Genomic DNA, 25,444 nt, shown 5'->3' on the forward strand with positions numbered 1-25,444 from the left:
AACTTTCTGTGAATCTGAAACTATTTCAAAATAAAAAACTTAAAACTCTTGTTTATATGGACTGATAAAAGCTCACGGGAAAAACATTTTATCTACTGTTCCATATTTGCTTTTGCTTTTTTTTTAGATACATTTTAACAGCTTTAAGAATCTCCTTCCCAGGCTGTCTGGCTTCTTAGAAGGCATGTGATAATCTGTTTCAGTGAGAGGAAAGAGAAAAACCACAGATAAGCTCATACCACAATTGGTCTCATCCAGTCCTTTAGCAGAAGTGGAGAATAGGAGTTTTTGAAGAAGCGAAACAAACAGCTCTCTGAGGCCTGGACGCTTGTTCCATCTTCAGCACCTCTGACACAGCAAAAGATGTCTAGCCGATTTTTCTGAGGGGACAGAGGGAAACAAAGGTTAGACATACCACTAGCTGCTTCCTCTAGATTCTAGACTCAAATTAAATAGACTATAATCCTGGCACCAACTTACCTCTTGACGTTTAATGTCTAACCCCAAGAGACTCACGAAACAGGTAATCTGCAGAAGAAAGTCAATGAAGACTGCCAATCCCGCAAAGAGAGAGAAGGTGTGCACGGCTGGCATCACGGACAATGCTCCTGTCGGGGAGAGAAGGGCTCTGCGTCACTTCTGTTTACAGCCGGGGGCTCTCTGCAGGTCTTATGTTCATGTGCATGTACAGATACAAGGAGCCAGCACAGGCCAAACGCATGAGAAGGCATGCTGCGGCTGGACATTACACCAGAAGTGGGACAGGAGGTGATAAGCCAGTGCTTTTCAAAGCGCACTCAGCACCAGACCATTTGGGAAGCCCCATCCTAGTTATGACAGGAATTCAACCCCAATTCTACTATACTCAGGTTCACAGCAAATTCACGCACATTAAAATTTGAGAACCACTAATACAGGCCATTTCTTATAGTACTTTCTGTGCTTCACTGTAAGAAATGGACAGTATTTTCCATTTATTACATCAACACTACTAGCCTCCCAGTTTAGTTAAGAGGTAATCGACAATCGAGTGAGGATCAAAGGCATGAGGGTAAGACTTGGAAACTGCAAACTGGCAGCCCATGAATCAGATGGTTCCTGTTTAGCCCACACTGTATCAACCCATCTTAAGATTAAAAAACTTTTTTTTATAAGTTGCCAATATTTAACAATGGCATTTTACACAAAAATCTAGATTCACAGCTTTGCTTGGAAGAAAAACAACAACAACAACAACAACACAGACCTTGTAGCACTGGGTTGGCCACACACATAACTGTCTTTTTAGATAGGACACGTGCACTTGGGGTGCCACGATCCCTACTCACTCCTACTGTCCCAAGGTCACTCCAACCTTGAGGCACAGTCTCTGCTGCTATTATCATCACACTTGCACTGGTTTTCTTATAATAGTAGTGAAAAAAAGAAAGTTTTTTCTTTTTTTTTTTTTCTGCACCTGTGTTTGTCAAAAGGAACTACAGGGCTACAGGTTTCAAAAGCACATGGCTTTGTGGAGATGAAGAATAACAAGCTAGCAGTGTATCTGTGGTGAAAGACTACCACCTACAATGACCTTACAATGGCCCTGATTAAGCTGACCTCCCAGCCATGTAGGCATTGCAGTTTGTGGCCCGTGGATGGTCTTCTTTGGACTGAGTGATTCCAGTCCAGCCTCCCCTATAGTGGACAGAGTCACTTTGCTCTTACTACACTTCAGACATGGGGCAGACAGCCCCACTAGTGGGTCTATTTGATGATTCTCTATGTGAAAGAAACACAGAAGTGCTGACTTTGTTCCAGCTTATTCTGGCTCCTTGTAATGTGGTGAGTCAAGAGCTTCTGGTCATTAACAAGGCTGCTTCCCCAATGAGTTGTGTGCACAGAAGAGAAAGACTGCCTATGAAAACAACGGCAAACATCTTGTAAGCGAGTGCCTGTGGATTTGGGAGCTGCTGCTTAAGAGTGTCATGTGGAGAAGGATTCAGTGGCTACTCAAGGATGCCATTTTCAACTATCAACATTCCCAGTGGCTACCAAAAGGGGAAAGTGGCAAGACGAACTCTAGGTCTCTTTCACCCTGAACCCCAACATCAATGCTGTCCTGACAGTTAAATGAGAAGGAAGCCACTTGCAAAATCACACCTAAGTTACTGCTGCCAATTTTTCTGTGGTCCAGTGATACTTTCCCAGTGCAGAACAAAGCTTAAAAAAAGGAGACAACACGGGCTGGGCGCGGGGGCTCACGCCTGTAATCTCAGCACTTTGGGAGGCCGAGGCAGGTAGATCACCTGAGGTCAGGAGTTCGAGAACAGCCTGGCCAACATGGTGAAACCCCGTCTCTATTAAACATGCAAAAAATTAACGGCGTGGTGGTACGTGCCTTTAATCCCAGCTATTTGGGAGGCTGAGGCAGGAAAATCGCTTGAACCCGGGAGGCGGAGGCTGCAGTGAGCCGAGATTGCACCACGGCACTCCAGCCTAGGTGGCAGAGTGAGACTCCGTCTCAGAGAAAAAAAAAAAAAAAGGAAGCAACACAAAGGGACATGTTCAGGTAGTCAGCTCCTTCTTTCTCCAGGCTCAGCAGACTACAGGACTGGTAGGATTGAAAGCATAATTACCTAAGAAAAATGCTACAGTCTCAGAAAAGGATGACAGGAACATACTGGGAGCCACTTCTCCTAGGACCCTGCCCAGCTGCTGATCCAGGGTTTCCCCTTGAAGACGTTCATCTCTCTTAAAAAAAAAAAAAAAAAAAAATTATGCGACATTAAAATTTCTCAATAACAACGCCATTTCTTGCTGCCTTGTGTTAACTCAAGGGTAAAAATAAATGATTAGTAGACGATTAGCAGTGTCTTCTAAGCATATAAACTTCGGTGGGGGACTCCAATGTTCTCAGAGTATTTCTGCACTACGGAGCTAGGTACCAAGTGAGAAACTAAAGGGAAAGCTGAGCCAGCCACATTATCAGGAAAACACTCGGAACACAGGCGGCAGGGGACTGGACCAGTGAACATCACTCTCATGTGCACTGAGTCTCCGCCCAGGTCAGGTCTACAGGACGACTGAGACCACCTTCTACAGCAGCGGGACACGTGGTGACCTTTTGCCTTTTTAGTGGTACCTTTGGGCAAAATGAATCTAACATTCTATACTATGCTGAACATCATTTTAACAGCAGTCGTACCCAAAATCTTTTCCAAAAGTGTGTTAGCCCTTCTTGTACACATGATACTATTTAAAATGAAAAGATACTATTAAAAGACACTATTTAAAGATACAATTTAAAACACAATTCTTACTTTATATCTACTATTTCAACAACCAAAAAGAGGGGTGAAATTCTTGATCCTAAGATGTCCACAGCAAGTCAAGACGACCGATGAGCCACACAGGGAAAGGAAACGAAACACCCTCACAGGCCACACTCACGAATGCGGAGCCCAGGAGCCATTCACAGACCCTGAAACTTGAACAGATGCTGAGCCCTGTGAGAATATGGAAGTATACCTGGTAGGCCTGCACCAGAATGAAGATGTTGTCCACTCCAACAGCCAGCACCAGGAACGGGATGACTTCAATCACAATGAGGGTCAAGGGCAACCCAATGTAGCTGAAGACACCCAAGGAGCAAGCCACCGAGCTCAGCACGATCAAGATGCCCGCGATGCCTAGTGAGACCTTCGAATCCACCTGAGAGGGGCGACAGACACAATCACCAGTTAGTTACGGGGTTGTCTGTCCCACTTGTTACTAAAAGGTCCTCCTTTTTACTTTACAGGGCTGTATTAAACCTAGAGGTGAATGTACAATTCTGTGTTTCAGAGAGGACTTGTAAACATTTCTAGGTCTGCCCGGGCAACACATGTTATGAGTTTGCATTCTTAGGTGATGGACTGGACAAATAAGAAAAAACTGGATTATGTGAAATAAACTTTAAGATAAACCAAAAAGTTGGAATGAAGAAAATAGATGTAGGCAACAGAAACGTTACATACAATTAAAACATGGGGGAATTTATGGCAGTTTTAAACATAATGGAATAAGAATAAAGAGGCAAAAATTTGACGTTACACTGTGCACTGCTGTTAACCTCTAGAACATACCCACCCCCCCGGCTTACCAGAAGCCTGCGACAGCTTTTGATGTGCCCCAAGGCTAGGGAAATATATAGAAACATGATGGCATAGCTAATTACAACGGTGAAGACATCACTGTCACTTTCACGACGTAGTTCATCTTCAATACTTCGTTCAGCAGTGAAGGAAATGGTCAGATTGGGATTCTTGTAGTTTTTCACAAAATTAATAAACCTAAAAGGTAAGCAAAATGTTATGTTTTTAGTTAAACTAACTGACAGCTAAGTAAGAAACTTCTTCCTAACTTTCACGATACAAAGGCCACGTTTTCTTTTTCTTGGTTTTGAGACGGATTCTCGCTCTGTCGCCCAGGCTGAAGTGCAATGGCGCAATCTCAGCTCACTCCAAGCTCCACCTCCCGGGTTTGAGTGCTTCTCCTGCCCCAGCCTCCTGAGTAGCTGGGACTCCAGGCGTGCGCCACCAGGCCCGGCTAATTTTGGTATTTTTAGTAGAGACAGGGTTTCACCATGTTGGCCAGGCTAGTCTCAAACTCCTGACCTCAAGTGATCCACCTGCCTCAGCCTCCCCAAAGTGCTGGGATTACAGGCGTGAGCCACTGTGCCCCGCTCAAAGGCCATGTTTTCTTAACCTTTATCCTGCATTAGGATCCTTTGTTTGCTTTTGTTCCTGTTTTGAAATAGAGTCTCGCTCTGTTGCCTCGGCTGGAGTACTGTGGCACTATTACAGCTCACTGCAGCCTCAAACTCCTCAGCTTAAGGGATCCTCCTGCCTTAGCCTCTTGAGTAGCTGGTACTACAGAGACGTATCCCCATGCCTGGCTAATTTTAAAAATTTTTTGTAGAGATGGGGTCTTTGCCATGTTGTGCAGGCTGGTCTCAAACTCCTGGCCTCAAGGCATTCCTCCTGCCTCCACATCCCTAAGTGCTGGAATGACAGGCACCATGCCCAGCCACTGCATTAGGGTCTTCCACACTGGAGACTATCAGATTACAGCTAAGGTTCCATACATGCTGAATTAAAGTAAGTTTAGGGCTGGGCTCAGTGGCTTATGCCTGTAATTCCAGCACTTTGGGAGGCTGAGGCTGGCAGATCACCTGAGGTCAAGAGTTCGAGACTAGCCTGGCCAACATGGTGAAAGCCCGTCTCTACTAAAAATACAAAAATTAGCCGGACGTGGTGGCAGGTGCCTGTAATCCCAGCTACTTGGGAGGCTGAGGCACGAGAATCACTTGAACCTGGAAGGCAGAGGCTGCAGCGAGCTGAGATCATGCCACTGCACTCCAGCCTGGATGACACAGCAAGACTCTGTCTCAAAAAAAAAAAAAAAAAAAAAAAGAAATGCATTCAGTCTACTAAATCAAAACCACAATGAGATACCACTTCACACCCATGAAGATAGCTAGAATCACAAAGTCAGATAATAAAAAGTGTTGACGAGGATGCGAAGGAATTGGAAGTTTCATGGACTGCTGGTGGTGACGTAAAGCGCTATAGCCACTTTGGAAAACAGTCTGGCAGTTCTTCAAACTATTCAAGGTGGACTTACCCTATGACTCAGCAATTCTACTACTAGGTATGTACCCAAAAGAAATGAAAACTCACAACCACAAGAACTTGTACTCAAGTGTTCATAGCAGCATTATTCATAATAGCCAAAATGGAAACAGCCCAAGTGTTCGTCAGTTGATAAATGCACACAATGTGGTATATCCATACAATGGAATGAAAAGGAATGGAGTACTGATACATGCCACAACATGAACCAACCTTGAGAATATTATGTTCAATGAGAGCCAGACAAAAAAGTCCACATATTATTCTATGCACATAAAAGTCCAGAATAGGAAAATCTCCAGAGACAGTATTTTAGTGGTTGCCTAGGGCTGTGGATAGGAGGATGAAAAGATGGAGGGTGTTAGTTAAAGGGTACAGAGTTTTATTGTGGAGTAATGAAAATGTTCCTAAAATTGACTGTGGTGATGGCTGCACATACACGTGAATATAGTAAAGCTACTGAATTGTACGCTTTTTTTTCTTTTTAAATTTTCCTTTTTTCTTCTTTTTTTTTTTTTTTTAGAGACATGCAAACATTGCCTAGGCTGGTCTTGAACTCCCGGCCTCAAGTGAGCCTCTCGTCTGGGCCTCCCAAAGTGCTGGGACTACAAGTGTGAACCAACATTCCCAGCCTGAACTGTATACTTTAAGTGGGTGAACTGCATGATACATGTACCATATCTCAGTAAAACAATTTTTTAAAAGTACTGGAGGGCATAAAGTGCAACCTGGCCTCCTAAGTCCTCTCTTCCCATTCTCTAGAGGTCACAAACACAGTTAATTTCTGAGGTCATTTGCTTGATATTTTTTTCTAAGCATGGACAGCAGCATAAACAATATATATTTATACAAATATACATCATGGACCATTTATTTACTTCACTGTCTTTTATGACAGCACAATATTCTATTGTATTCATTCCTTATTAAATACATTCAGCATGCTCCCAAGTTTTGCTGTTAGAAAACAATGCAGGTGGCTGGGTGCAGTGGCTCACACCTGTAATCCCGGCACTTTGGGAGGCCGAGGAGGGTGAATCACCTGAGGTTAGTAGGTCAAGACCAGCCTGGGCACCATGGCAAAACCCTGTTTCTACAGACAAATACAAAAATTAGCTGGGTGTGATGGCATGCACGTGTAGTCTCAGCTACTCGGGAGGCTGAGGTGGGAGGATCACTTGAGCCTAGGAGGTTGAGGCTGCAGTGAGCTGAGATTCAGTCACTGCACCCCAGCCTGGGCAAAAGTGAACCCAGTCTCAAAAAATAAATGAAACAAGTAAAAACAATGCAAGGAACCTTTTTTTGCACACTTTTGCATTCCTGTGGAGGGAGAGCTGTTTAAAGCACCTGCTCAAAGGTAAATGTGTTTACAGTTTCTTCTTAGCATCATTAGCACCAAGTGAACAAAACTACGTAACTCAGATCTGCCATTGGTTAATTTAGAAAATGAAGTTTAAGTGCTTGCTGCAAGTGTCTAGCTTCCCACAATGCAAGGACAGTCTGCTCACACCCATGAGTGACTCACTCTTTTTCCCAGGCCTGGGCCCTCTGGAGCTTCTCTGTATCATTATAGTAATTATTGACAGGGAAGGTAATCACAAGGGCAGTGGCGTTATTGTAGTTTTGATCTAGAAAGGAAAAATGTGACATCAAAAAGCAGATTACAAGCATGCAGAAAATTAGACACATACCAGGGGAAAAATCACAACACAGATTTCTCACTGGAGCTATGGACTGTATCTCTGGGCTCTAAGAATTAAACAAGAGTTTGCTGAAATAGTCTTTATGTACTTCAGTTAATGAATAAAGAGGATTTTTTATCCGAGGTAGGCATGGTTATCATTCAGGAAGAGTAACTCTTTTTTTTTTTTTTTTAAAGGATACAGTACATGCATGTTAACAATTTCAAACAGAACAGAAAAGTGTTTATTGAAAATTCTCTCTCCTTCTCCAACATCTATTTCATTGTCTTAGTTCTCCTCCCCATACTGTGACCATCTGCGAATCTTTCCAGAGCCACTCCACACACACACACAAGCAAACACAGATTCTTCCCCTTTCCCTCTTAACCACACAAACAGTAAAATACTATTCTGCACATTACATTTTAAAATTTTGTATCTTGGAGACTGCTCCATAAAGAGTTTCCTTATTCTTTTCCTACAGTATTTTCTGGTATACTTTAGCCAATCCCCCCACAACTGATGAGTAGTTTTGCAATTTTTTCTATTACAAAGTTACTATAAATAGCCTATAAATATTTTAACGTGTAAAACACATACTTGTAGAAATAAATCTTTTTTCTTTTTTTGGGGTGGGGGGCAGGACAGGGGACAGTGTCTTGTTCTGTTGCCCAGGCTGAAGTGCAGTGGTGCAATCATGGCTTTTTGTGGCCTTGACCACCCGAACTCAATCAATCCTCCTGCCTCAGCCTCCCAGTAGCTGGGACTAAAGGTGTGCACCACCATTGCTGGCTAATTTTTGTATTTATGTAGAGATGGGATTTTGTCATGTTGCCCAGGCTGGACTTGAACTACTGGGCTCAAGCAATCCTCCTGCTTTGGCCTCCCAAAGTGCTGGGATTATAGGCATGAGCCACTGCACCTGGCTAGAATCAATTCTTAAAGCATAATCAATGAATCAAAAACTATGTATATTTCTAATTTTGATAAATTCTCCCAAACTGCCTTCCAAAGAAGCTTAACTATTTTTCATTCCTTTTTTTCTTCTTTTTTAGAGACAGGATCTCACTCTGTTGCCCTGGCTGGAGTGCAGTGGCACAATCATGGTTTACTGAAGCCTTGACTTCTCAGGCTCAAGCAATCCTCCTGCCTTGGCCTCCCTTTTCATTACTTTAGTCAAGAAAATATTTACTGAGGCTGGGCGTGGTGGCTCATGCCTATGATCCCAGCACTTTGGGAGGCCAAGGTGGGTGGATCACCTTAGGTCAGGAGTTCAAGACCAGTCTGGGCAACAAGGCAAAACCGTGTCTCTACTAAAAATACAAAAAATTAGCTGGGCCTGGTGATACATGCCTGTAATCCGAGCTACTCAGGAGGTGGAGGCAGAAGAATTGCTCGAACCTGGGAGGCAGGGGTTGCAGTGAGCCGAGATCATGCCACTGCACTCCAGCCTGGGCAACAGAGCAAGACTCTGTCTCTGAAAAATAAAATAAAAACCTTTTTTTTGTATTTCTTCTTTTGTTAACTTTCACATGACCTCACCCACTTTTCTTTCAGGTTGTTGATCTTTTTTTCACAACTTTTTTTTTTTTTTTTTTTTTTTTTAAGATGGAGTCTTGCTCTTGTCGCCCAGGCTGGAGTGCAATGCCATGATCTCGGCTCACTGCAAACTCCACCTCCAGGATTCAAGTGATTCTCCTGCCTCAGTCTCCCGAGTAGCTGGGACTACAGGCACACACCACCACGTGTGGCTAATTTTTTTGTGTGTTTTTAGTAGAGACAGGGTTTCACATTTTGGCCAGGCTGAGATGAGATCTTTATTTATTAAGAAAATGCTGCCTGCCATGCATACTAATATTTTTGTCCAGTTTTTTTTTTTTTTTTTTTTTTCTGGCAAGGTCTCGCTCTGTCACCCAGGCTGGAATGTGGTGCAATCTCAGCTTACTGCAGCCTCAACCTCCTGGGCTCAAGTGATCCTCCCACCTCAGCCTCCCGAGTAACTGGGACTACAAGCATGCACCACCATGCCCAGCTAATTTTTGTATTTTTTGCAGAGACGGGTTTTCTCCATGTTGCTCAGGCTGGTCTCAAACTCCTAGCTCAAGTGATGTGCTCGCCTCTGCCTCCCAAAGTGCTGGGATTACAGGCATGAATAACTCTCGGCCCAGTTTTGTTTTTTTTAACTGTATGTCTGTTCTCCACAAATGAAAATTTTCATGTACTCAAATTCATCAGTCTTTCCTTTTCGGGCTTCTGAGTTTTGTGTCTTGCTTAGAAATATCTTTTCCACTTAAAAATTATTTTTAAAAATGCCTCCTGAATTTTCTTCCAGTTCTTACATTTCTTTTCTTTTCTTTTTTTTTTTTTTTTTGAGATGGAGTCTCGCTCTGTCGCCCAGGCTGGAGTGCAGTGACTTGAACTTGGCTCACTGCAAGCTCCGCCTCCCGGGTTCACACCACTCTCCTGCCTCAGCCTCCCGAGTAGCTGGGACCACAGGCACCTGCCACCACACCCAGCTAATTTTTTAAAGAATATTTTTAGTAGAGATAGGGTTTCACTGTGTTAGCCAGGATGGTCTCGATCTCCTGACCTTGTGATCCACCCGCCTCGGCCTCCGAAAGTGCTGGGATTACAGGTGTGAGCCACCGTGCCCGGCCCAGTTCTTACATTTCAATCTTTTATCCATCTGGAATTTATTTTGGTGAAATAAACAAGTCAGAGATCAAAGTCAATTGTTTCCCCTATGGCTAGCCAGTTGCTGACACCATCCCTTTTCCAACAATTAGAAATGGCATTTTCCTCTCTGATGCACAGTAAATTTTAAATACAGATTGCAACTTCTCCCCTGCCACCGAGTGAGGAGAAGAAAACCTATCTGGATTCTTAACTGGCTGGGCAAAACCTGTTGAGCCTGTAATTTGGCTTAAGATGCCAAAGGTGTCACATGAATAATCACCTCATTTTGTCAAGTACAATTGGTTCTAAAGTGCTACAGGAACCAGGAAAGAGCAAACCAGCTGCTCTTCACACTGTAAGAGTGTCCAAATACTCAACTGACTGGCTTAGAAGAAAAATCCATCAACTTTGTTTCTTTTTCCACATACCTCACATACTATCTTTTCTCTATCACAGAGGTTCTTACCTGAGGTCCATGAGCTCCCTAGAGGGTCTATAAATGAACTTCGAAGGCCCATGACCTCCTTCAAGCTGAACAACAATGCAGAGGTTTGCAATTGCATTATTCTGGGGAAAGGTACTTAGCCTTCGACAGCTTCTCAAAGGCATGTGTGACCTAAAAATGGCTAACCCAATCCACTTCTTTTAAATCTGGAATGAAACCCAAACCCAAAGCCAAAGAAGATACTATTCTGGGATTCAAGAGGTAAGAAATTAACAAAACTGCCCAATTTATGAAATCTTCATAATTACCACCTGATGCTAATGACAAAACCGAGATGACTTTATCTAAAAGGAAAAGTCAAAGCTTCTCTTACTTACCATCATAGCCTCCCAACACAAGCCACGGGAACACTGGTCCACCAAACGTACCCAGACAAGGGTCATGGAGCAAACTTGTATCATTCAGAGAGGCAGGAGCCCTGCCAAAAAGTTTAGAAAACACCTCCCAGTTAGAAGGGCCTCAAGACATCAGGGACCTAAACATTTACACAGTGAACATTTGATGAGGCTGGCTGTATTCTAAGGACAACATGGGCCCCGAGGTTTCTCAGTTGAATAATACAGCTCAGCACTCACCTTTGGGAGCTCAGAATCACTGGGCAAGAGGCAGGCAAATACAGCCCAGTGCCATCAATGGCACATGGTGCATGGTGCTACGCAGGCACAGAGGAGGGAGCAAACACTAAAAGGCAAAATTATAGCCAAGAGGAAGAGACTGTACAGACCCAGAGCTCCGAGGATGAGGGGGATTTCACCAAAGAGGGAGGACAAAAGGGTGTCTCACACAATTACAACTGTGGGAGGAAAAAGGGAGGGAGAGAGAACAGTGAGAGGGAATGAGAGCAAGATGGTGGTTTGGCAAGTCCTGTATGCCGGGTATGGCGGCACACCTAATCTCAGCTACTCAGGAAGCTGAGGCAGAAGGATGGCTATAACCCAGGAGTTTGAGTCCAGCCTGGACAACATAGCAAGATCCCATCTCTTAAAAAAAAAAAATAATTCAAAGGAAAGATGTCCTGTCCTAGAGCATGGGGTGCCCACCAAGGGGGCTCCTGAAGGAGGGGGCCGGTCTGGGAAGAGTAATGGACAGACAAATGCAAAATAAAAGGACTCAGTGCCAGTTAAGTAGTTTGGATTTTTATTCTGGAGGCACTGGGGAACAATTAGAGATTTCTGGGAAAGAAATGTCATGAGCTGTTTTACAAAGATAGCTTGTGTGGCAAAGTGGAAGGTCTGGAAATGGCAAAGAAACAGGAAGGAGGTGGAACAGTAAGTGGAGATGTTAGCGCAATGGCCCAGGCAAGAGGCAACTGGCAGTGCAGTGCAGACAGACAGTTGGCCAGTGGAGAGGGAACCAGCATTTTCAGACAGACCATCAGCTACAACTTGGCCAGGTGCTGAGAAGCTTCTGCATACGACCCACCCGTCAGAGCGGATGGGTGACGGCATGAGGGAGGTCAGGTGACCTGCAGTGAGCAGCTGAGTCCCTTCATCCACAGCAGAAATCTGAGAGACCATCCAGAGGCTCAGACCCGTAAGAACCCCATGAGGAAGGCGAGGGCGAGGCAGAATTCAGGGATAAAGCCTCAAGTCTGAGTAACTGGTAGCTGTCACTGCCTTTAAACAAAATGGGGAGAAGAAGCAGGTCAGGGCATGATTCTGGGCAGGCCACCTGCCATTACTGCAGGACCCTCAGGTGAAAAAGTCCAGGAAAAGCTGGAGGGAGAGGAAAGGGGACAGCGCTAGGGCGAGACTGGGGTTACGAGGACGTGCACAAGCATAACTACAAACCAATTCAGGTCCCTGCCGCCAGGAACCTGCCACTCCCTGTACCGCTTCCACACTGGTGGGAACCACGCCTGCTTTGAGGAAACACAAGGCTCACGCACCTGTGTCCCCCATCATTTTTGTTGACTTTTATCTTGTGCCACAGAGAGTAAACTATAAAATTTATGTAACATTAAATGGTCGTCCAATTATAAAAATTATGTAACATTAAATGTTTTTTTCTTCAAATTATCCATGGCTCGTCTGCACCGTCTACCCTGTGGAGAATGCCGGTTTAGGGTATGGAGCATAAGCTATTGTGTTTTCATGAGTATAACTCATGTTTTTAGGGGTCATATTCTTGAAACAGAGTAAATATAGCCCAACTGCATAAAAAGTCTTACTCCAGTAACAAACAGAACTCAAGGTCAAAGTTCTTTAGAACCAGAAGTGAGAGTCCTTAGCTCTTGAGAAGTAGTTGGCTGAGCAGTGTCCTTAAAGGCAAAAAGGAATAATTTCTCTGTTCCCATGCTGAAGAAATAGCCACTGTGGTTGCTCAACTGGCTGAACAAATGTCCCTAGGCCAAGGCCAGGTCCCAAGCATTCAGGGAGAGTAGGCCTATCCGGCATCATGCTACTCTTCCCCTACTGGGAGAAGCCTTAAGATTCCCCTACAGGTCACCAAAGCACCGCTTCCTGGGGTGACTATTCCCAATTATAAACGCACCCTGCCCAGCTAGACATGCCTCCTAAGGGAAGCAGCTGCAGGGCCCTCCAATCTAAAGCTGCGGAGCTGCAGACCTATACTGCCCCAACTCCTCAGAGGGAGGCTGCCTCCCAAATAGCTGGGGCACTACAGGGGACTGGGCTATATATCTGAGACAGAACAAAAGGCACCAAAGGCTCTTCTATCTTTAAATCTTGTGGGGGGCTGTGATACATGACACTGTGTTAGCGACCCAGGCACGAGGTAAAGGGTGAGAGGCAGCTGCACTCCTCAATCACACACCACGAGAGCTCCCTACCGGGGCTCTGCACTTGCTGCTGGTTCTGCTGGGAACATTCATCCCTGTGATGTGCCCAGCTGTCCTTTCCTCTCCCTTTGTGCACATCTCCACGCTTAAGCAGTGCACCCCCCACTCTGTCCAGCCTTATTTTTCTCCTCATAGCACTAATCTCTAGCTGGCATGATAGCATACGTTATGTGTTCATCATCCGTCTCCCTCCATGAAGATGTAAGCTTCCAGCTGGGCATGGAAGCTCACGCCTGTAATCCCAGCACTTTGGGAGGCCGAGGTGGGCAGATCGCCTGAGGTCAGGAGATTGAGACCAGCCTGGCCAACATGGCGAAACCCCATCTCTACTGAAAATACAAAAATTAGCTGGGCGTGGTGGCGCACACCTGTAGTCCTAGCTACTCAGGAAGCTGAGGTTTGAGAATCGCTTGAACTCGGGAGCCAGAGGTTACAGTGAGCCAAGATTGCGCCACTGCACTCCAGCCTGGGTGACAGAGCGAGACCCTGTCTAAAAAAAAAAAAAAAAAAAAAAAAAAAGAAGATGTAAACTTCACAGGGCAAGGTCTAGTTCTGTTTGCTCACCTCTGGGTTATGCTCATAAAACAAGCTTATGCCCATGTACCCTAAGTCAGACCCAAGAATGGTGTCTACCAATGACTGTCTCTTGCCACTTACCGTACACAGTACAGAAAGTGCGTGTGGTAATCGGCATACACAAAGAAGTCGTCCCCTTTCTTGTGGTCCAGCACGGAATGGCTGTTCTGGAAGTAATTTAACACACTCAAAATGGTGCAGTTCGTGTTATACGGTGAAAGAGGGGCCAAGCAGATGTCTTGAAGTGTCACAGTCTCATTGTTAGAAGAGGCAGTAATGTTTTCGATGGCTATTTGTAAGTCAAGAACCTGAAAGAAGATTTTAAAAATAAGCAAACCCAGAAACACATCACATTTCTCTCAGATCTTGATTAATCAGCATTGCCCTGAGGGTCAGAAGACAAAGAGTATTTGGGGAAAATACTTCCTAAGATGAGGGAGAGAATTAAGATGCAATACAGTAAGAAAACTGGTCAGGCCACAGGCCCACTCTAACAGCAAACTAGTTAGAGGCGTCCACAGAGGCGGCGAGGGGTGGGGGGAACACCATGACCAGAACAGCTATCAACATAGGACACACAACCATCTCCCCTCCACCGTTCTCCAGTGGTGGCCAGCAGGCCAAAGGGGAGAGTGGAGGGGGAATCCTGGTCTCCCTGACCCTCCTCTCAATAGTAACACATAACCTCTTGCCTTGCTCTGCACTACAGCCATTTATACATGTCCCCTTATTTCCTAACAGAGAAGATGATCTTGGAGGTAAATGACTATGCTGTTCACCTTCAGCAACAAGCTGGAAAAAGCAACAGACAGTCACTGGGTAGAGAAAAGATTCTATTCAAGTCTTGGGACCATTTTAATGCTTTTCAAGATTTCAGACTTTCTTGTAGACATGAGCAATGTTTAAAGGAAAAACCATGTGATTATACATTCATTAAAAAAGAAGCCGGTACAGTTTATGCACAGGTATAGTTCTCCAAGGCAAGTGTGACAGGGACAATGGGAAGGTTTACATGCCTTTCTAGGAGCAATGGGATGGATCTTGCCCCAAATGCGCCTCTCACCAAAAACAGGCTGGGTGCCCATGTTCAGGCAGTGATAAGTTCATTCCTACAGGTTGGATCAGGGATGGTGATCTGGCAGCTCCTTCCTCAGCCCCCAGGACAGCAGTAAGGGCTTCATGCCTCTGGGTCCTTGCATATTACTTTCAGTTACCAACAGAAAACATTTCACAAATTCCTAAGGTGACTTCCTAATAAATATATCCTGCCTCAATAGAGAAATGCCACTGAAGTCTTCTTTCTCTGCTCATCTCAATTTCAAGAAAAAGGCAAGGTCTACTATCTGAAGTAAATACAAAAGTGAGCAACAATAAATATTTCATTAAGTTCAACATCATTCACTTTCTTGAAACCTAACTTAAAGGCAGCTTTGCCATTATACGCTAAGATTTTCAAGATATACCATGACATTCAGCCCCAAATCCCCATCCAGCAGTAGTCAACATGTAAAAGCCAGCAAACCACAAGGTCATCTAGAGTGACTTATTTCTTCAAACAGCAGGTTACCTGGTGCAGTATCTGTATGTCAAGCGGAGGTCCAAAGGGTACATCGGCTCCCGAAGGGTATGGCTGGTAAGTGTGTTTGTCAGTGAGAGGGGCCCGGATGATGAGCTGCTCCGTCCGGAAGAAAGGCCCAAAGTGCTGGTCAAAGTACTCTTTTTCCAGGCGAGCCTGGCTGCTGGGGGCTGACCAGAGGTCAACTGGATTGGTTGTGACCCAGACAAACACCAGACCTGACGAACACGCAGTAATGAAGACCAGCGAGAAGAAAATGACACAGCCAGGGTTTCGGACGCAGAAAGACCCCCAGCGTGTGAACAGCCGCCTCAAGCAGCCCTCAAATGCTGCGCTGACAGGGTCACAGCAGGACGCCTCTCCTGGAAGAACGGGACAGGAAGGGAAGGTGGAGGTTAAGAGCCAAGCCGTTCCTGAAAGTCGGAACAGGGAAAGCATTAGTTGCTATCTCATGGCAGGAATCAAGCCCACCTGGGGACACATATGAGACCCCTGCCCTTGGCTACCTATCTGCTCAGCAAAGCCACCTTTGTTGGCTGCCCTCAATGAGCGCTATTCCCACCCCACAGAGGAGACGCCGACACAGGAGCCTCTGAAGGGTGAGGTTCAACCCTACCCTGCTATTCCCACTCTTGTCCTGCTGCTTTCGCGCCTCCCCAGCTATGATTAATTACTTGGTTCTGCTGTGCCACCCTGACTAGATGGTAGGGCCACAAAGGCAAGGACCATGTCTGCCTTGGTCGCAGCCGTGTCCTCGGCACTGGCACACCACCTCACCCACTGCTGCAACCCCACTGAGGAAACGAATGCTCTCATGACAGACGGCATCATCTGAACCCTTTTATTCATGGACAAATATGCCTACCTTTGTCACTTGCATTAACAGAAAAAGCTATATTGCTATCGATGGGAGTGTACTCGGAGACAAAATACCGTTTTCTGAAAAACAGGAGGAGGAAATAGTATTAGCGGACTTCGTCACAGTGAGGCTGTTGGGACATTCCTGTAATCCCATGAAATGCTTTCTTCCTCCTCCCGGCCTCCTCCTCCCTAATTACTGCCTCCTTTCCCCTAAGTTCCCTTGCTCTGGGTCCCTCTGCTCACCAGTCTCAGGAGAAAATTTAAGAAGATGTTAAGAGAACAATTAATAAAGAATAATTTCACCTTGTGGCCCTCATTTTATTTAAAACTTTTAGGTCCTTTAAAAACACGCTACTGGGCTGGGCGCGGTGGCTCATGCCTGTAAACCCAGCACTTTGGGAGGCCAAGGTGGGCGGATCACGAGGTCAAGAGATCGAGACCAACCTGGCCAACATGGTGAAACCCTGTCTCTACTAAAAATACAAAAAGGTTAGCTGGGTGTGGTGGCACGTGCCTTGGGAGGCTGAGGCAGGAGAACTGCTTGAACCCGGGAGGCGGCGGTTGCAGTGAGCTGAGATCGCGCCACTGCATTCCAGCCTGGTGACAGAGCAAGACTCCATCTCAAACAAACAAACAAACAAACAAACAAAAAAACATGCTACTCTTTCCAGCAGCAATGAGCATACCTAGTGCCCAGATCTTCGTTTCTACATACCATTCTCCAATAAAAGGAACCAGAGCTCCTTGCAGGGCAGGGACAGGGAATATGTAAGATAAAGCTGGGGATGGGAGGTGTATGTAAGAAGAACACAGAAGCCAGCCAGAAGGCACTCCCAATGGCCCAAACTGGAAAACTTTGAGTAACAAGATAAATGACAGTGTTGGATACAACCCACAGAATTAAAAGTCCATGATGTAAATAACTGAGTAAATAAATGAGTGAGAAGGGATAGCTTTCTGTACAGAAGTCCAGTTAGTAAATGCAGAGGAAGAGAGGGAAAGAGAAAAAAATCACTATTAGGCAAACACCTTAGTTATAACTGTTGCAGACAAGACCCAACAATGAATGCTAAAATCAGTGGTTGAGTTTCAGGAGGAACAAAATATTAGTATAGTCTCAAAGCATCTTCCCCCAAGATATTTATCAATTACGAAGGGAAAAGCAGTAACTTCACAGTGGAGATAGCCAGCAGACATCACCTTGAGCAAGTGATCAAGGTTAACATCACCAGGAAAGAGACGCATCAACATCAGGGATCCCTGACATGATGCACCGAGAAAGACATGACATGACTTCTGTGATGTTCTTGTCAAAACACCTCATTTCAATCTCATCATGAGAAAATACCAGATAAAGCCAAATGGAAGGACATGCTACAAAATACCTGAACAGTATCATCAAGAGTGTCAAGGCCAGAAAAGGAAAGACTGAGGAACTTTCTGTCACAGATTAGAGGGGACTCATAAAACACAAAAATGTAATATGGGACCTTGAAACAGGGAAGGGCATTAGAGAAAAAGCTGGTGAAATCTGATTAAGATCTCTGGTTTAGCTAATAATAATGTAATAATAATGGCATGGTCGTGGTTTATGATCATTGTACTATGAGTTTTTTTTTTTTAAATTATACTTTAAGTTTTAGGGTACATGTGCACAACGTGCAGGTTACGTATGTGTACGTGTGCCATGTTGGTGTGCTGTACCCATTAACTCATCATTTAGCATTAGGTATATCTCCTAATGCTATCCCTCCCCCCTACCCCCACCCCACAACAGTCCCCGGTGTGTGACGTTCCCCTTCCTGTGTCCATGTGTTCTCATTGTTCAATTCCCACCTATGAGTGAGAACATGCGGTGTTTGGTTTTTTGTCCTTGCGATATTTTGCTGAGAATGATGGTTTCCAGTTTCATCCAAGTCCCTACAAAGGACATGAACTCATCATTTTTTATGGCTGCAGAGTATTCCATGGTGTGTAAGTGCCACATTTTCTTAATCCAGTCTATCGTTGTTGGACATTTAGGTTGGTTCCAAGTCTTTGCTATTGTGAATAGTGCCGCTATAAACATACGTGTGCATGTGTCTTTATAGCAGCATGATTTATAATCCTTTGGGTATATACCCAGTAATGGGATGGCTGGGTCAAATGGTATTTCTAGTTCTAGATGTACTATGAGTTATGTAAGTTGTATCATTGGGGAAACTGGGTAAAGGATATACATAAATTCTACCATTTTTGCAACTTTTTGGTTAAGTCTAAAATTATTTCAAAATAAAAAGTAAAAAAAAGTACTGTCCTAAATTAAGATGCAAATATCTAAAAGGACTACAGTACTCCATTTAATTAGATTTGAATCTGATTTCGCTCATTTGACTCTGACTTTTTTTTTTTTGGTGAGACACAGTCTCGCACTGTCGCCAGGGCTGTTTGCAATGGACTCCTGACCTCATGATCCTCCTGCCTTGGCCTCCCAAAGTGCTGGGATTACAGGCGTGAGCCACTGAGCCCGGCCTTGACTCTGATTTTCTAAAGAATGAGTGGCCGGCTGGGCACAGTGGCTTACTCCTGTAATCCCAGCACTTTGGGAGGCCAAGGCAGGCAGATCACCTGAGGTCAGGAGTTGGAGATCAGCCTGGCCAACACGGTGAAACCCCGTCTCTACTAAAAATACAAAAATTAGTCAGGCATGCAGGCACGGTGGCAGATGCCTGTAATCCCAGCTACTCAGGAGGCTGAGGCAGGGGAATTGCTTAAAACTGGGAGGTGGAGGTTGCAGTGAGCTGAGATCACACCACTGCACTTCAGCCTGGGCGACAAGAGTGAGACTCAGTCTCCAAAAAAAAAAAAAGAATCAGTGGCTAATGCACGGTTCTTTAAATCATACATCATTTTGAATAAATCAGTAAAATTCATTTCAGATGTTGCAGTGTTAAACAGAACTTTGATGGTTTACTATAGAATACCTGTAGGACACAGTAATCCATGCAATGGTATTCATGTAGGTATTTGTTTCTTGTCCTAAGTAACCAAGCTCTGACAAATGAAAGCTCAAAGTGCCAGTGAGCAATTTTGCTCTTTTTGCCCTGGATGACAAACAAAACTGCTTACCTGTAGCACCACACTGCAAAAAATGCTCCAAAAAACACAAGCAAAAACGCCATGTAGGTGATCCACATGATGACATACATGGCGTCCAAGCCAAGGATCGTCCAGGGAGCAGGAGGAGGTGGGGGCTGGGGCTTGGGGCCACAGACAATAGAGCAGTCTTGGCAGCTACATGGTGCTGTGACCTCATCCACAGACTCGTCACAGCCTTTGGTGGCATTGTTCATGGGCTCCATCCCATGGACTGGAAAATCTACAGGAAGGAATTGTGTTGAGTACAAATCTCAATTAAAAACATCCAAAATTTTGTATTATACTTAAACTCAACGAAAAGCCCACTGAAATACATAAAACAACTGAAAGAAGAAAAAGAATTGGAGGTTTTAGTTTAATTAAATTATGTTTTGCTGCTTCATCCTGTGGAATTTTAAGTTACCTCAATAAACTTGCGCATAGGGGTTTGTCACTTATAGAGGAATCCTCCAAGTACACCACATACCAAGGTAACCCTTCAATCATGTCCCATCTCCATTCTCAGGAGCTAATACTACAGCAGAGCTCTAGAAAAGCTGCCTCCCACCCCCTTTTTAACTGCTTATTCTTTCAATTATGACAGCAATGCCTGAAGGCAATTCATTTCCTCCTCCATTCCCACTCCCAGCACCCCCTAAATTAGCCACAGCAGGATAAATGTACCAGTTACCTCTCTTACTGGAAGAAACTATGAACTAGTTACCTGAATGTGTTTATCTTCCTATTGTAGATTATGATTCCTCAACTAAGATTCATTCATTCATTCATGGAGAGACAGGGCTTTGCCCTCACCAAGGCTGGAGTACAATGGGATGATCATAACTCACTGCAGCCTTGAGCTCCTGGACCCACGCAATCCTCCTGCCTCAGCCTCCCAAGTAGCTGGGACTACAGATGCATGCCACCACACCTGGCTAATGTTTAATTCTTTCGTAGAGATGGGGCCTCACTACATTGACCAGGCTGGTCTGGAACTCCTGGTCTTAAGCAATTCTCTTGCCTCAGTCTCCCCAAGCACTGGTGAGCCACTGTGCCCAGCCAGTTCCTTGGCTTTAAAACAATACCATAAACACACCAAACTTGGAATCTTTATACCTACCTGAAAACACAGGAGTGATGGTAAAAGGTGCCTGTCCATTGTCCTTATTGAACATGTATTCAATCCAGTTGGTGGCATTACAGGCGTCAGCGTCCTTCCCACACAGGAGTCCCAGGGCCTTGTCATTACTTGAGGGGGCCTCCACGTCCCGGCAGGCATTGTACATTGCTAGAAGAGGAAACCCAAAGGAAAAAGGAGACAAGATGCTTACTGTAATTCACGAGGCAAGATCTTACAAAAGGCCTCTTGAAGGGAAACACGAACTCCATATGCACCATGCTGGAATGCTGGACAGCAAACACTTAGGGCACGAACAGAGATTCCCTTTAAATTGGCTTATCACCCTGCAAATAATATGGAGGCCCAATTCCAAGTAACTTAAAAGTAAAAAACAGACAGGAAAGGGAAAGGCACACGTTATCTCATAGCTCTCACAACAGCTTGGAGAAGTCAAATCCCCACTATATAGAAGAGTATACCAAAGCCCAGGAAGACGCAGCTAAGAGCCTTAGTACTTCTTCAGTTAACAAAGCTGGTTCCAGAAAACCTCTGCCGCAGGAAGCTACACAGCCAGAGAATTATGGAACTTACTTGGAAAACTGGTTTCAGGGCAGAGGTCACGTGTCAATAAACCTAATACTGTTGGCTGGGCACAGTGGCTCACACCTGTAATCCCAGCACTCTGGGAGGCCGAGGTGGGCGGATCACGAGGTCAGGAGATGGAGACCATCCTGGCTAACACAGTAAAACCCCATCTCTACTGAAAATACAAAAAATTAGCTGGGCGTGGTGGCGGGTGCCTGTAGTCCCAGCTACTCGGGAGGCTGAGGCGGGAGAATGGCATGAACCCGGGAGGCAGAGCTTGGAGTGAGCCAAGATCGTGCCACTGCACTCCAGCCTGGGCGACAGAGCAAGACTCCATCACAAAAAAACAAAAAAAAACCCCTAATACTGTTATCTTTTTGGATTTTATTTTATTACACATAAAGACAACACATTACATAAGGATAGTATCAGTGTATTACACCTAAGAAAATAGCTGGAATGTGTCCTGTACTGTCGATTCTCATTTACCAGTCTCTGCTTGCTAGAAACTTCCCAGGATCTTCTTTCCCTAATCTTCAAGGAGATGCTTACGCATTCATTTTGTTTTACCCTTGTTCTGGAAAGACAGGTTAACTAGGGTGACAGTCATCTCCCTCAGAATTCTCAATAGATTATTCCATTGCCTTCTGGGCTCTATCATGGCTGGTAAGAAAATCTCCAATTATCATTGTCTTAAGGTGATTTGTGTCTTGTCTCTATTTGCTTTTAAGATATTTGTCTTTGGGTCAGGGGTGGTTATGCACACCTTTAATCCCAGTAATTTGGGAGGCCCTGGTGGGTGGACTGCCTGAGCTCAGGAGGTCCAGACCAGCCTGGGCAATATGGCAAAACCCCATCTCTACAAAAAATAAAAAAAATAAAAAAATTAGCTAGGTGTGGTGGCGCTATATAATTTACAATATAATTACATGTAATTTACAATTTACCCCCTTAAACTATATAATTTAATGGAGTTTAGCATATTCATAGATATATGCAACCATCACCATAGTCAATTTTAGAACATTTTCATCACCTCAAAAGAAATCCTGTATTCTAGCTATGCTCAACTACCTCCCTACTTCCCTAAGCCCTAAGCAACCACTGAACTGTCTCTATTTGACTATTTCAGACAGTTCACATAAATCCAATCATATAATATGTGGTCTTTCATGACCGGCTTCTTTCATTTAGCATAATGTTCTCAAGGTTCATGCATATTGTGGCATCTATCAATACTTCATTTCTTTTTATGGCCAAACAACATTTCATTGTATGGACATATGTTTTGTTTATCCATATATCAGGTGATAAATATCTGAGTTGTTTCCACAGTTTGGCGATTATCAGTAATGCTGCTAGAAGCATTTGTGTATAAGTTTTTGTGTTGACCTATACTTTCATCATTCGTCTTGTGAGTGGAACTGATGGGTCATATAGTAGTTCTGTTTGTTTCAGGAACTGCCAAACTGTTTTCCAAAGTGGGGTCTCACTCTGTCACACAGATTGGAGTGCAGTGGTGTGATCTCAGCTCACTGGCAACCTCTGCCCTTCAGGCTCAAGTGATCCTCCCACCTCAGCCTCTCAAGTAGCTGGGACTACAGATGTGCACCACCATACCCAGCTAAGTTTTTGTAGAGATGGGGTTTCACCATGCTGCCCAGGCTGGTCTCAAACTCCTGAGCTAAGGTGATCCACCTGCCTTGGCCGTCCGAAGTGCTGGATTATAGGCATGAGCCACTGTGCCCAGCTGTTTTTGGTTTTTGGATTTCTTTTTAATAAAGGTTCCTATTTTCCACAGCCTTGTCAACACTTCTTGTATGTGACTTTGATTCTAGCCATCCTGGTGGGTGTGAAGTGGTATCTCATTGTGGTTTTGATTTGTATTTCCCTGATGACTCATAGTATTGAGCATCTCTCATGTGCTTGTTGGCCATTTGTATATCTTCCTTGGAGAAATGTCTACTCTATTCAGATCTTTTGTCATTTTAAATTGGGTTATTTATCTATTTATCATTGAGTAGTAAGAGTTTTTTTTTTTTTTGGGAGATGGAGTCTCTGTCCCTCAGGCTGGAGTCCAGTGGTGTGATCTCAGCTCACTGCAATCTCCACTTCCCAGGCTGAAGCAATTCTCCTGCCTCAGCCTCCCGAGTAGCTGGGATTACAGGCGCACACCACCACACCTGGCTAATTTTTCTGTTTTAGTAGAGACAGGGTTTCACCATGTCGGCCAGGCTGGTCTCGAACTCCTGACCTCAGGTGATCCACCTGCCTCGGCCTCCCAAAGTGCTGGGATTACAGGCATGAGCCACAGCGCCCGGCCAAGAGTTCTTTATGTATTCTAGATACAAGTCCCTTATCAAATATACAATTTGCAAATATATTCTTGTCGTTTTTTTTTGAGACAGTCTCACTCTGTCACCCAGGCTGGAGTGCGAGGTACTTAGTGCAGCCTCCTTAGGCTCAAGCAATCTTCCTGCCTCAGATAACCATGTGGCTGGGACCACAGGTACATGCCACCATGCCTGGCTAATTACTTTTTGTAGACACAGGGTCTCACTTTGTCACCCAGGCTGGTCTTGAACTCCCAGGCTCAAGCAATCCTCCTGCCTCAGCCACCCGAACTGCTGGGATAACAGGTGTGAGTCACTGTACCCGGCCTTCTTGTCTTTTCTTGATGGCGTCCTCTGAAATACAAACTTTATTTTAATGAAGTCCAATTAATCTTTTTTCTGTTATTGCTCGTTTTTGGTGTCATATTTAAGAATCAAGTGCCAAATATGAGGCCATGCAAATTAATCCCTATGTTTTATTCTGTTTTATAGATTTTAGCTCTTACATTTAGGTCTTTGATCCACTTTGAGTTAATTTCTTTAACATATGGTGTGAGGTAGGGCCCAATTTCATTATTTATTTTTGCATGTGTGTATCCAGTTATTGCAGCACCATTTGATGAAGAGTATTCTTTTCTCATTGAATGGCCCTGGCACCCTTGTCAAAAATCAGTTGACCATAGATATATTATTCTCAGTTATATTCCATTGATCTATATGTCTATCTTTATTCCAGTACCACACTGTCTTGATTTCCATTGCTTAGTTTTGAAACTGAGAAGTGTGAGTCTTCCTATTTTGTTCTTTTTTCAGGGTTGTTTTACTATTCTAAGTCCCTCAAACTTCTATGTGAATTTCAGAATCAGCTTGTCAATTTCTACAAAGAAGTCAGTTGGGATTATAACAGATTGCCCTGAATCTATAAAACAACTTGGAGAATACTGATATCTAAACAATATTAAGTCTTTTGATTGATAAACATGGAATGTCTTTCCATTTATTTAGATCCTCGTTAATTTCTCTGAATAATGTTCTTTAGTGTGTTTTTTTCTTTTGAGATGGAGTCTCGCTCTGTCAGCCACGCTGGAGTGCGGTGGCACAATTTCAGCTCCTGCAACCACCACGTCCCAGGTTCAAGTGATTCTCATGCCTCAGCCTCCCAAGTAGCGAGCACCACCATGCCCAGCTAATTTTTGTATTTTTAGTAGAGATGGGGTTTCACCATGCTGGCCAGGATGATCTCAATCTCTTGACCTTGTGATCTGCCTGCCTTGGCCTTCCAAAGTGCTTGGATTACAGGTGTGAGCCACTGCACCCAGCTGTTCTTTAGTTTTAAAGTGTTTTGCCTTCTGTTATAGTTACTCCTAAGTATTTCCCATACTATAGTAAATGGAATTGTTTTATTTTCACTCTGAGATTGTCCATTGCAAGCGTACAGAAATACAACTGATTTTTGTATGCTGAATTTTCTCTAAGTTCTCAGGGTTCATCCCTTATCCACTCTGGAAAATCCTCATTATCCCTTTGATTATTATTGTCTCTCCCCAACTCTCTGGAGCTTCTCATGTTATCTTATATGTCATTTCTTTAATGATTTATAGATCTTTGTATCAGTTTGCTGTTTTCTGGGTAATTCCCTCATATCTTCCAGCTCACCACTTGGTTTTCAGATTTTATATTTCAAGCATACAAAACACATGGAGAATAATACAATTCTCATTTCCTCATTACCCAGTTAATTATCAGTCATACCATTTTACAACATTTGCCTCAACATTAAAAAAATAATGGACTCGGCCAGGTGCAGTGACTCACACCTGTAATCCCAGCACTGTGGGAAGATCACCTGAGGCCAGGAGTTTGAGGCCAGCCTGGGCAAAAAAGCAAGACCCTATCTCTACAAAAAAAAATTTGTTTTTAATTAGCCAGGTGTGGTAGCCTATGCCTGTGGTTCCAACT

General features: G+C 44.2%; 1 protein-coding gene across 6 annotated transcripts in view; it reads right to left on the reverse strand.

The window, feature by feature from the left end:
- Window positions 1-25,444, reverse strand: part of NPC1 (NPC intracellular cholesterol transporter 1) — a 55,216-nt gene that overhangs the window by 9,314 nt on the left and 20,458 nt on the right. For 4 of the 6 annotated variants that reach the window (XR_010152050.1, XM_024350989.3, XM_063796032.1 and 1 more), the window contains 12 exons: window positions 20,568-20,735; window positions 19,439-19,688; window positions 16,335-16,408; window positions 15,461-15,831; window positions 13,975-14,201; window positions 10,835-10,935; window positions 7,180-7,282; window positions 4,124-4,313; window positions 3,511-3,693; window positions 2,619-2,733; window positions 481-608; window positions 240-380 (listed from right to left, as the gene is read on the reverse strand). Coding sequence is in view for 5 of the 6 variants with exons in the window: in XM_024350989.3 (XP_024206757.2) it covers window positions 240-380; window positions 481-608; window positions 2,619-2,733; window positions 3,511-3,693; window positions 4,124-4,313; window positions 7,180-7,282; window positions 10,835-10,935; window positions 13,975-14,201; window positions 15,461-15,831; window positions 16,335-16,408; window positions 19,439-19,688; window positions 20,568-20,735 (2,051 nt within the window). In the remaining variant the exon portion in view is untranslated. Of the gene's footprint in view, window positions 1-239; window positions 381-480; window positions 609-2,618; window positions 2,734-3,510; window positions 3,694-4,123; window positions 4,314-7,179; window positions 7,283-10,834; window positions 10,936-13,974; window positions 14,202-15,460; window positions 15,883-16,334; window positions 16,409-19,438; window positions 19,689-20,567; window positions 20,736-25,444 lie in introns of all 6 variants that reach the window. The other 2 variants (XM_024350988.3, XM_063796031.1) reach the window with 1 other exon arrangement.

This window comes from Pan troglodytes, chromosome 17, assembly GCF_028858775.2.
Source record: "Pan troglodytes isolate AG18354 chromosome 17, NHGRI_mPanTro3-v2.0_pri, whole genome shotgun sequence".
Taxonomy (NCBI): Eukaryota; Metazoa; Chordata; class Mammalia; order Primates; family Hominidae; genus Pan; species Pan troglodytes.